This window comes from Gallus gallus, chromosome 5 (assembly GCF_016699485.2).
Source record: "Gallus gallus isolate bGalGal1 chromosome 5, bGalGal1.mat.broiler.GRCg7b, whole genome shotgun sequence".
Lineage (NCBI taxonomy): Eukaryota > Metazoa > Chordata > Aves > Galliformes > Phasianidae > Gallus > Gallus gallus.
Genome location: NC_052536.1, coordinates 16,161,889 through 16,174,543, shown reverse-complemented (window position 1 = coordinate 16,174,543; position 12,655 = coordinate 16,161,889). Strand labels below are relative to the sequence as shown.

At 38.1% G+C, this 12,655-nt stretch overlaps 2 protein-coding genes across 4 annotated transcripts in view; one reads left to right on the top strand and one right to left on the bottom strand.

The window, feature by feature from the left end:
* The window catches only part of TESMIN (testis expressed metallothionein like protein), a 77,974-nt gene that overhangs the window by 25,105 nt on the left and 40,214 nt on the right, over positions 1-12,655 (top strand). The window lies entirely within an intron of this gene.
* LOC101751123 (spexin prohormone 2) lies at positions 267-12,080 on the bottom strand. 2 transcript variants are annotated; one of them, XM_025151343.2, is made up of 5 exons: positions 11,862-12,080; positions 3,827-3,919; positions 3,637-3,714; positions 3,495-3,552; positions 267-1,683 (listed from the first exon to the last, which is right to left on the bottom strand). In XM_025151343.2, the coding sequence occupies exons 2-5, from the start codon at positions 3,860-3,862 to the stop codon at positions 1,595-1,597; spliced, it is 261 nt and encodes an 86-aa protein (XP_025007111.1). In that variant the 5' UTR covers positions 3,863-3,919; positions 11,862-12,080; the 3' UTR covers positions 267-1,594. The 2 variants fall into 2 exon arrangements, with proteins under 2 accessions (XP_025007111.1, XP_046798319.1); XM_046942363.1 differs by lacking the exon at positions 11,862-12,080 and having other exon boundaries at positions 3,827-4,055.

Here is a 12,655-nt window from a genome sequence, read left to right as displayed (position 1 = left end):
CCTCATTGTCTTTGGCAGACTGGTATGGGAGAGTGATAGGCTCTGACAGAAGCAGAAGCTTAATACAGTCCATGAAGTTAGATGAATACGGTAGCATCACATGTGACAGGTTTTGAAAAGAGCTTCTCTAAGAAGAGCCAAAAAAAATGCTTATGTTTTGAGCTCTGCTGCTTTCCACAGACAACTAAGAAAATTATAAAGGTACTTACAAGCTTTTTAGTTATTTATGTTGTAAATAACTTAATGTTGAAAGAAAACAAGATGAGTTGTGTTAGTAAGCATTTAGTTTTATTAACTTTCAAATGTAAGTATAATGAAGATTTCTCTTGGAACAAGCTGATATAACACATGCACATCCTTAAAGAGACTTACACTGTGACATTTGCAGTATTAACATTCAGTTACAATTTTTATTATTGTTTCTCAGGATGAGATGTTTGTAGCAAGTAAAGAAAAGCTTTGTTTTATTCCAAACATCTAATGCCCATGTTTTGGGCTTTAAATCTTCTGATTTTCAGAATGTTCAGTGGTGTTGAACACAGCCTAAAGAAAAAGACCACAAAGTCATATATATTGGCTGGACATTCTGTAGGAAGCAAAGTTTGGTACCTATGATTCAATTTCATAAACCATTCTAGCTGCACTGAAGATGAGATCTTTTCTCTGACATCCTCAGATATTGGATTTGAGTCCTGTACCTGTACTACAGCAGCTGCAGATGCATATCTGTCAGTCTTAAAAGCCTGGAGTATTTTTCTTGCTCATATAGAAAGTATGCACTTAGCTAGTCCTGTAATAGTGTGTTGAAAGCTTAACCTTGAATTTTCTTCATAGGCCCAACTGAACTGTGGCATTTTTCTCCACAACAACCCAAGGGTGAGAAAAGGGTTACCTATGCATGAACTATGCATGAAATTGCTTTTTTTTTTTTTTTTTTTTTTTAACTTCTTGTCTACTTTCCTTTAACTTTCCAACAGTATCACTGTGATCTGAATCACTAAAACTGAAGGTGTGTTCATTCTCTATGGCTGGCTGAACTGTTGCCGGGAAAACCCATTCTTCCTATAGCTTTGTTTCTCCCACTAATTTTCTGGTAATTATTATTTTTACAATCACCATTCTAGGAAGATCTTGGAGTGAAACTCTCCATCTTTCTCTTTTCTTATTCCCAGGTGTCTTCCTGCTGTAGTCTTTTTCCTTTTTGGCTGTGAAGGTGCACTAAAATGCTGCTGGCCTTTTCTCAACTCTATACAGAAAGACCACCAGTATTCTTTTTGTTTTGTTTTTGAATTAATTTTGTATTTGAATTCTTAGAATACCAGTGGTTTTGGAGAGATGGAAGTGCTGTGTGCTTAGCTCAAGTTGTAAAAGGCAGCAGGAACAGAATCATTCTTAGCACTTAGAAAAATCCTGACCTCCATCTGCTTTTCCCTAAATTTAAGTCAGTGTACCAAACCAGGAAACAGAACCTCTGCAATGTAAATTCCATGGAGTTAGAAATATCTGGCTCCTCAAGGGTTTTGCTTTTGGTATGATTGAAATCAACAGAGACATAGCTATAGGTAATACACCTGCAAGTTATACATGCTTTTCTTCAGAAATTACTTTTAAAAAATGCACTGAAGTCCTCCAGGTTAAGCTTGTAATACTGTTCATCCTTTTCAGAGGTGTATCTCCTGCCATCTAGTGATAAATGAGAGAGAAAGAAAATTTAGAACAATGGTTCCATCAGCAGCTGCATGCAGTCCAAAGCAACAGGTATAAATTTACTGTGTAAATGAGGAAAACCAGACCTAGACAGAGGAATACTTGTACAGCTCCTACAGAACATCGATGTTGACTTTAGAAAGCAAGGCACTAGCCCTGACTTAGTTTCTCTGCGTAGTACAGTCAAACAGATCATTTTACACTGCCTTTTTGAAACATCTGTACATTCTGCACAGTGGCTATAGGAAGTATAGATATAGAGAAGAAAGAATGGGAGAACTCAAATTACTTGGAAAAAAAAAATCCAGTCTGGGAACCTGAAGTCAGCTTCATGGTTTGTTGCGGTTAGAACTAGATGTCTATCTTACCTGTCAGAGTTTCTTGTTCTTCAAGTACCGCTGTCATTTGCGTATGTACAATAGAGATGAAAAATTCAGAATGTATCTCCCCAAATCATTCAATGAGCAACAGTTACAATGTCTACCACAATTGCTTACAGATATCTCATATTCAGTGTACAATGCTTTTGGGCAGTACTTTGTCTGGTGTGATTAGGAGAAGAGTCTTGGTCTGCATACTCTATTCAGATTGTAGATGAGGTCAATGTATCTATTTGTATGATTGTATATTCTAACTATTTTAGATTTGGAAAGAAGTGATGGGATCATGGAACAGAAATTCCTTCTTTAGGGAATGATCCAGTGACTTCAATTTAAAAATAAATTTACCTTAGGTCTACTGTGTATGCATCTCAGAAATATTCTGATTTCACATCGAACCACTTCAAGATAACTCTAATAACGTCTTAGCCTAGAATGAAACTCCTGAAGCCAGACAGACTTCAGAAATTAGGAGTCATAGGGCATGTAGCATTACAGCAAAGAACTCTTGGGCCATCAATCACTCTTTGAATTGTTCACTAAATACTGTACATATATCCTGGAAGTCAAAAGAGTAGATCAGCTGTAGTCCTCAATCTCTAGAGCAAATGTCACCTAAGTAATATCTGAAGATACTGAGTAGGTGTACTATTGAGCCTCTCTTCTTCAAGTACCTCATTAATTCAAATGTCTTGTTTTTAAAGATATTTTTAGAAGGGCTGCCTACTCAGTGACATTCTGTTGGCAAACAGAAGCCAACTTCACATTCCTCTCACTTATTACTCACAAGCATTTGTATTTTCTGGTTATTTAGTATAAAGAGATGATTACTTACTGTCAAGATTCCTCTAAATTTCAGCAAAGCAAAACACCTATTTGCTAGCTAGCTAGCTAGCCTTAAAAGTAATCAGAACTGGTATCTAAAACGCTGTAATAAAAAGCATCATTCAGTTTGCTTGTAGAAAGGTAGATCATTGTTTATTTATATTTGGGAGGTTGAATAAAATCAGAAAGATAAACAGCGTATTTCAGCACAATGCCATCAAACTACCACAAAAATTAAGTATATTGTAATTCTGCAATTAATACTGTATGGTTTCTTCATAAGAGGCATGTGTAAAATGAATATATATCTGAGTAAAATACGATGCCATAAACAAAAAATCTGCTAAACAACTTAGGTATAATGCAAATATGCTTACAAGATCTTTCTTATAGCAATTGCCTAACATAGGATATTGATCTGCATTATTTCATTTGTCGTAGATGTCATGTCATAAGCAATTTGATTAACATGCTTTGATTTTTCTGTGACATTTTAAAAATCTAATAACAATTTTTTAACTTCTTAGTCCAAATCAGCATATAACTTCAATGTTCACAGAACAGGTTTTGAATATAACTTACAGCGTCCTTTAAGATATAGAATTGATTGTGGGCCCCAGTTTCTCACTATGGTTTTACCCTGTAAGTTATAGAAAGAAACTAGGTGTTATTTCACCAGAAGCAAACCCTCTTATACAGTAAAGACATCTTTAACACTGTTTACCTTTGGAGCACACCCGATTTCAACTATAAGGAAAACCATGAAGATGACACAAGCAAAAAGCACAACACCTTTAGTTTTCTGAAAGAAAACAAAAGCAATATTAGCTATTTTTTTTCTTTCCTGATGCAATAAGCAAAATGCAACAGAGGATATTATGAACATCTGCGTGCATGCACTCTGAACTTCTTACCATTCTCCCACGACTTCTGTCCGTCTCTTCTTTCATCCAAATACTGTCAAAGATCTGCTTCGATACTTTTTCACGTATGAAGAGCTCAGGTAGCTGGTGATGATAAAATGTACAAATCTCAGTTCAATTGGTCATGGTCCTTTACAGCTGCCTGTCCTACAGGCAATAATGTATGCATGCAGATTTGTTGTGAGAATTTGGTATAAAGTATTCACCACCTTTTGTGATTAAAGCTAGAAATTATGTCAGGCTCTTTTATACCAGAGTAGTTAATGAGAGTTGGCCCCAGGAGATCTGGGAACAACCTGTACCTAAAAGAAAAAACAAAACAAAACCCAACCATAAGTTGACTAAATGTCAAGCATTCTTAGTAGGTGGTGCATATGTGAAACTGCAAACAACCAACTAGTTTTCTCTCTTTACTGACTCTACTACCTGTGTATTTTTCTGTCATGTACTTCTTGTTTTCATTTTTTTATACTGTATGATGTCATAGAATTCATGTATTTGTAAAAAAAATTATTTTACTTTCATGATCTTCTCATTAGATCATGAATTTTTTTTTTTAATATATGTTTTTATTGCTCTCTAGCTCATTACATACGAGGACATGTCTTCACTTTTTTTGGTATTCCTCTTTCAGGCCGATAATCATTTGATTCCAAAAGCAATGACTGTATATATTTATGTGAGTACACTAACTGTAGTGTTCATAAAGAAAGTAATTTTTTTTCTGTTTAAAGTGGCCCCATTGATCACATAGGATCAATGATAGTAACTGTGCTGCTTTTGTTACGATTTCTAGGTTGAATAATGATGAGGTATTGTAGGGGAAATGCAAGTCACAGCTTGAACCAGTGATTGAACACCTGGTGGGAAGGCAGGGCCAACCCAGGGGAGCTCAGCTGCATACAACGCAATGCACCTGTGTGACTAGGAGAGGAGGGGGGCGGGGGGAAGCCAGGATCCACCCCTTCCCAGACCTCATTTAAGGGTTGGCAGAGGAGGCAAGGGGATCACTGAAGATCCCTGCCAACTGGTGGCTGATTAAGGGTAAGTAGATTCTTTCTTTCGTTTTTGTGCTCGCGGTTGTTGCATTTGAGCAAGTCCTCGCTTGCTCAGCCTGGGACTTTGCTACTCTACTGTTATTGTTGTGCTTTCCATTGCATTACAGCATTATATATGTGAAGAAGTAAAGATTAACTTCTTATTCTTACACAACTCTCCAAAATTAAAATGTGTTTCTACCACAAAATAAAAGGTTTTCTCTGTATATGAAAATCAAGCTAAGAATTATAGCAAGGTGTTTTGTCCAGAGTAAAAGAAAACTAAAGTGCTTGGAAGATAAAGTATCTACAAGATTCCTGCTTTTCTGTTTTTGATAATATTAGAAACACAGCTTGTAAAAATAAGATTCAAGTAAGATTGTTTGAATGTGTACACTTCTGTGCCTTTGACCGCTGACCTCGGGACCTGTCTGCTCAGTCAGTTTTAAATCCATCTCCATCTGCTCATCCAGCCCATGCTCCAACAGCTTCTCTTTGAGCATCTTTTGGGGCACAGTGTCAAAGGCCTTCCAGAAGTCCAGAGAGACAATATTCATTGCTCCTCGCTCATCCTTTGCGTTGGTAATTTTATTACAGAAGCTTATTGGGGTGGTCAGACATGACTTCCCCTTGGTGGATCCATGCTGATTACTTCTGATGATTGTCTCCTTTCTGTGCCTGGAAATGGTTTCCAGAATGAGCTGTTCAGGTCTAATTGTTAATATTCTACACCTTTTTGTGATGTGAATGTGATATAAATTTAGAAAATTTAAAAGAGGAAAAATCATGTCCCCAAGTGAAAACTTTGGATCATTTTAACTAACTGTAATGATTAAGAATTCTAGGAGCTGGATTATAGGCAAGAAACATCATTGTGACTGCTGAGCAGCTCTTTGTTTATTAACACCCCCCCCCCCCCCCCCCCCCCCCCCCCAAAAAAAAAAGTGAGGGTGATATTTCATAAAACCAGTCCTTGAAGGAATGACGTCTGGCATCTGACTTTTCTGTATTATGGGTGATTTAAAAAAAAAAAAAAAAAATTGCAGGTGGCTTTTTGTGTATGCTGCTGCTTATGGGACAGATAATGTCGACTTGGAAGCAGGTGTTACTTGTGTTCTCCAGAAACACTGGAGAGTATTTTGCATAAATGTACTGTGAGTTGGATCATTAAAACTAGAGACAATTCACAGCTATGGAGATAAACTCTCTATTAACCCAAGCAGCTTTCTCAAATCAGGAAGATACTTACGCTATCCATGTTCTACTTTACTGTCTATTGAATCAAAACAGGACAAATTTGACCTTCCTATTCAATTCTGGCGAGACTCAGACCCCACTTAAATTAGCAAGATTTTCACTGGTATCAGTTCTGATAAAGGCCTCTGATTTGCAAACTGTATTGGTTGTGCTGGCTGACATGGTTTTCCTTGAAGGCTTGTGTTTGGAAGCACCATGTTGGCTAAAATATTTGATATTTGTTTTTTAGAGTAGATCTTTGATGTTCATGGCTGTGGAGAAGATGATAAAGTATAATTTAGTGTGTTTTCTTCACAATACCTCACCAGGTCTATTTCTTTTTAGTTTGCTTTCTTGTTAGCATAATTCATGTTTGCAGTAGCTGGAACAATACCTTTGATTAGAGTCGGCAATAAACCATTTTATTCGTTCTCTAGGCTACCAGGTCCTGAAAATTGTATAGTTCATGATTACTTCTGCAGTAACTATCTCTTCCTTACTGTTCAGCAATGGACTACACTTTTCTTTGCCCTTTTCTGTAAACACAGGAATGCTTTCTCTGCTTGTGTCTTGTCTTCTTTGCTAGTTGTGAACTCTTTTTTACTGCAGCCACCTTGATAATCTTATCTGCATGCTGGACAAATATGAACATACACACATGCATGCCGGCCTGCACAAAATTTGAGGCACTTAAGTTGTATAAATTCAAATTCTTTGTGTTAATTTGCTCATGAGGGTTTATTATAATGCCTGTTACTGTTTACTTGCAACATAGTGCCCTTTATGCCATAGATAGTATTAAAAAATAACTCCACTTATGAGATCCCAGGGATGTCCAGTACCATTATTCTGCTTGGGCTTTCTCTTTCTTTCATTAAAAGAGTGATCTCTGTGATTACTCTTACCTTTACTATGTTCTCTCTCCTCCAGCTGTATAAATCTAGGTCACCTGCTCCCATATTCTTTCCCCTTTTGAATTTAAAGATATCCCCATTGTACTCTAGTTGTTTAATAGATTGTCATACTGTTTTCCTGTGTATGACCAGGCAAAGGTCTCACTGCTGTATAGTGTTCAGTCCTTTAAATGCTCCAGTGAGGTACTGCAGAAAGTCTCCTCTTCTTGACCAAGAGTCTTTAAGAGGTGTCCTTCTATATCGCAGGTCCCTTTATCTTCCTGTGCAACCTCTAAACAAGTTTCCTGCTCGCTTCCTCCTGAGTTTCAGGAGGGAATAGATACACTGTTGTTACAGCCTCCTCTTTTTTTTTTCTTTCCTGTCTTTTCCAAAGTAAACAAAAGGAATCTGTAACAATTTGACAAAGAAAGCTTTCATAATGTTATTTCAGTCATAGCTTTGATCATTTATTAGTAACTTAATCTTATTCACATCCACACACTAATGATAGCTTAACTGTTAAAGAGACTTGGCAGGCTTTTCCCCCGTACCCGCTCATAAATCATTTTCTGCCTTATTCAGTTTATTCTTTCTTAATGCTGAATTGACTTGATTTTGATTATCTCTATGGTAAATATAAAAGGAACATCAGATGAGTTATGATAAAGAAAGATGTAACTTTCTAGATTGGTTTCTGTGAACTAGCTATTTCAGAACATCTGTATTGTGGTGGTCATTCGGGACAATAAGCACTCTAATGGCACTAATAATGTAACACAATATGAAATGTATTCATTGCACAGAAGAAAGATGTGACATTTGTCTATGATGAATATATTAGCATATAATATATGCTGATGTAAGAGCTGAGGGCACCCATAGACTCTTTAATCTCTATCAGAAATGTCACATTCTGAATGAACTCTGAGGAGCTATAGACTACATGAAAAATATTAAATCAAACTACCTTGAGTGCATATGGCCAAAATGAGAAATAATAAGTAGGCAGCTCTTCCCATTTGGATTCTGCATTCATCTATGTGTGGTGCTGATTTCTAGGGGCTTATTCCTCCTTAGCATACTGCAGGGCTATGCTGAAATTGTTGGACCGAGAAGGAGATCTAATTCACTTGTGAGGTGCAGATGTCTCTGAACAGCATTTCATTGCACAATGTAGACAAAATTTTAGTACCACAGGAAGTCAAGATTTGTTCAGTGCTAGAGTCCAGAGTGCATCCCCCCAGCACCTCCTGGGAACTGGGCTGCTTTCTATACATAGCAGGAACACTTTACCTGGGAGGAGCTTTTCACCTGAATCTCTCACACATAGTCATTTGCTAAATCTGTGTTGCAGTCATTGCGAAGCCTGTTTGACACCGACTTTAAAATGCATTTATCTCACTTTGTCTCAGACTGCTTCATCCCTCCAAGCTTGTCTGGCAGTCTGGACTGTTGGCTGAATGTTGTTATCATCACTGTACCTGCTCTGCCTTTCTTGCTCAGACGTTATGCAATTTTGCCCTTCTTGGTGTGGAAACTGCTTCTCTCTACCTTCTTATCATCCTTAGCTCCCAGCTGCTTTCGTGTGAAAGTTAGCTCCACTACTGAGCTGCTGGAAAGCTTCTGCAATGTGGCAGGACTGAAAACTTCACCTGCACTTCACCCTGAGAGTGTCCCCATATGACAAAAAAATGAATCCTTCTTATTAGTGGTCTGATACTTTGCTATGTAGTAAAGTGTTTTTACAGACCAGATGCCATCCATAGCAAAGGACCTACTTGGTGGGCCAGGAGATCTGTGCTTTCTACAGTCCTTGAAAGTAAATCCTTTAACCTTACTGCACTAGTTTGCATGCTTATTGCCCAGTACTAGTGTCTACTATGTATTGACCTGTCTAAAAGCAGTTTATTCTCGCTATAGCTGGCCCTAATGAGAACTGGCAACACAGTCTGGTGTTCAATCTCAAATGCTGGATGCCACATATAATCTATTTTTCCTCTGTTCAGCCGTATGTAAGGCATTGCATTCTTACCTCTTTCACAGGAAGAGGTAGGGATTTATTTTAATACTTAAAATTCTTGATTTTAATTAGTCTATATGGGCCAGTGAGGTCTAGAGAAGGGAAAAAAGCAAGGTTAGAAGATGGTTAAATTTTACCAAAGAAAAAATATGATTAGATAGAAATAGTATACATGAACTGTTTAAGAACGGGAAGAAAAAATGGAGAAAGACTTGTGAAAAAGGAGACTAGCTGCTGTCCTGTCATATGCTTCAGTGAGAATCATTTTGTACCAAGAAAAAAAGAAAGTGCTGGGGGGCAAGGTAGTGTAATTTGTTTTGTGGCTTTTTTTCCCCACAGATCTGCTACTTTCTTAAGAGATGACAAGCATAAAAACCACATCATTACATAGTCTTTTTCTTCAGACAGTGAACTCCCACATGAATAGGGGATGATTTATGAACTGATTCCCAATGGTAAAGTGTTTGAAGAGCACTCATTAACAATGAATTAGATAGCTAGAAGATGAGTGAACTACTAGTCACGTGATCCAATCACTGACTTGTCTCAGATAATTGATGCAATCATTCTAGTCAAGGTTAAGAGACCTGGTTCTGATACTTACAGCTGAGATGATCTCTAATTGAGCAGTGTCATGTTACTTTTATTTGTAATTAATTTTTGTAAAATAATTTTAAGGCAATTTTAGAGACCAAACTCTTCCATGCCTCCTCTTTTCCTAGGTAAGGAGTCAAAAACACCTTCACCAGGTATGTTCAGTTGTGGCTGAACATCAGTCTGGGAGTCTGCAGGGACTGCAGCCTGTGTCTGTATTGTCTTCGTATTTCATTTGTATGTCAGTCCTATTTCCATACTTCTGGTACTCTTGTTACTGGATATCCTCTCTTTTTGCAGGCGTTCATGTTTTTCATACCTTTGCAACATGCCATCCATTTATTTTATTTAGTTCAGTGTGCTTTGAACGTTGCTATAATAAATCTTTGTTGTGATGTCTTCAAACCTGGCAGACCAATGTTTACCAGAGAGTTGTAGGGCAAAATGGTTCCCAGAAACTAAAACCCTATTATGTTCTATTGTTAGTGTCTGTGTTGGTAGGCCACAAAAGTGAATCTAGAAATCCTTTGTGTGGAGAACAGCAAATCACGGAATCACAGCTGTTTGGCTCTAAACGAGGTATGATTGCATTCAGCTGAGCAAGTTGTGAGACATGCAGAAGAGGAAAGCAGTTGTATGCAGCCACTTTCTTTCCCAAAGCAGTGCCCAGTGATCCCTTTGGAGAGTTGTTGCTGCTCTCTCAATGTCCTACACTTCCGTTTTTTGAATGAACACAAAATACATTTTCAGTGTTGCGTAACTTCTTCTGTTGAAATCCTGCTTCAGCAGTCCCGAGAGTTGTATTCCTGCCCAGTTACAACTTTCCTCCTAGCAGCTGTGAGCGTTACCCCCCCTCCCCTCCCTCCGAGCTCCACACAGACTGCTTTACACTGACCTTTCAAAGGAGGTCACCTTTAAATGAGCAGTTGCCTCCAGAGAGAGATTGATATTTACAGCTCTGGGCTGTTGCAAACATCTAAACATCAATGATCATCATCTCTTAGGGTGACACTTCTTAAATCCTGAAAAATAATTTTGGTGTTTTTTGTACGATTTCTTTTTCTGTAACATAGGTAAACCAGTTATCCAATCAGCAAGATATTGTAGCTCTCTGTATTCACATGCAGGCACTTAATGACAGGTATAAAAGGGAGCTTTTTTCCAATGTGAGATTTTCACTATGAAGGGTTGGAAGCTGCTGTGTTGCTTCTTAACTAGAATATTTTTGCAAGCAGCGACTATAATGTCCTCTGAATATTGCTCAAATCTTCCCTGTTCATACTGTAAAACATATGTTTTTCCCCTATTAGTTCTCACTGAAATATAGGTAAAGCATTCTTGTAGTTTTTATTGTCTTTCAGCCAATGTTGTTTTTAATTTTTGTCCTTCTAATACAAAGTAATTTAATAACAATATGCAGCCAAACACAGCCACTTCATTTTGCTCTGTTAGCAAGCACAGAATGTTTTGTTTGTACTTGTAGTTCTAAGTAAATCAGACATTTACATTCATTAAAATCATTAAATACACGAGTTTTTTTTTCAAGTAGAGCAACGCTTCCACCTTGTGGCCGAGTAGATCTTCTGTTACTTTCGGAAGTACAGGACTTCCAACTGCAGCAGTCTGCCCAGCTATCAGCCTTCTGTGCTTTAATACGTGTTTTTGCCTGGATGCATAAAAGTTATGGAACTAAGGCATTTTGCATGAAACACCCTAATGCATTCTATATAGTCTGAAACTCAAACCATTTATACAAAATGGAGGGGAGGGGGAGCTATAAACCTTGACCCCGCAAATATTTAAACCTTTTATTCTGGAAATGGTTATCATAGAACATCCTGGGTTGGAAGAGACCCTGAGGATCATCAGGTTCCAACCCCTCTGCCACAGGAAAGGATGCCAACCATCAGATCAAGTACTAGATCAGATTGCCCAGGGCCTGTCCTAGCTGGCCTTAAACATCTCCACAGATGGGGTGTCCACAACCTCACTGGGTAGACCTCTCCTTTGCCCTGCTGGCCACTCCTTTCCTGATGCAGCCTGGGATGTTGTTGCCCTTCTGGGCTGCAAGAGTGCACTGCTGGCTCACGTTAAGCTTTTCATTTACCAGGACCCCTATGTCCTCAGCCTTGCTACTCTGAAGGAGTTATTCTCCCAGTCTGTATACATACCTGGGATTACCATGACCCAATTGCGAAACCTTGCACTTTGCTTTGTTGAACCTCATTAGGTTCACGTGGGCCTACCTTTTAAGTTTGTCAAGGTCCCTCTGTATGGTATTTCTTCCTTCTGCTATATCAACTGCACTGCTCAGCTTGGTGTCATCAGCTAACTTGCAGAGGATGCACTCGGTCCCATCATCTATGTCATTCATAAAGGTTGCCAGGTTTCCCTCAAGTTTCAGCAGCTTGTGGGCGTTTGGTTGTAGGAATAGAGTCCAGAAGAGCTGTAAAAGAGGGCATGGCAGTTGTGTTGAAACGTAATGCCTGAACTTCAAAAGCAAAAATTATTTCCTTGTCCGTGGAAACGTGCTAAGTAGAAGAAGGCAGAAGTAAAATTCTTGTTCCATAGCTGAAAATGCTTTTTGGTAATGAAAAATTTACTGACTAGTTTCTTACAGGGTTTGTGGTATCTTTAATTAGGTGTGAGTTTTAGCTTAATGGGTGTGTGTCTTCATGTTTTTATTATAAACTGAAATGGAGGCTCAGCAAAAAAGTATTTTTCCCAGATTCTGTAGCATGGGAGTATCATTTTCAGAGGATGCGCATTCCATTTTCTAGCAAATTTTCAAATGTTATGGTGCCCAATCCTTTACAAAAGGCAACATGTCTTAAAAATGATAATATATGTATTTTTTTTTTCTCTAAGGGGTATCTGCCTTTTGGTGACTGAGGAAAAGAATAGTGCCTATGCATAATAGCCATTACAGGTCATAGGAAAATGTGTTAAGTCTGTTTCCTGCTCAGTGAAGAACACCTGGCTTGCCAATGTTGTCATAAATACAGCTTACTGGTAATTAGTGTGCATTATGCTAATACAT

What these genes read in the sequence shown, in the direction of transcription:
- LOC101751123 (XM_025151343.2), bottom strand. Translation starts at nt 3,862, where the DNA reads ATGAAAGAAGAGACGGACAGAAGTCGTGGGAGAATG. An exon ending in ACAGAAGTCGTGGGAGAATG is followed by an intron (nt 3,715 to 3,826) that starts GTAAGAAGTTCA and finishes GTTTTCTTTCAG; the next exon opens with AAAACTAAAGGTGTTGTGCT. An exon ending in TCTATATCTTAAAGGACGCT is followed by an intron (nt 1,684 to 3,494) that starts GTAAGTTATATT and finishes ATTTATCACTAG; the next exon opens with ATGGCAGGAGATACACCTCT.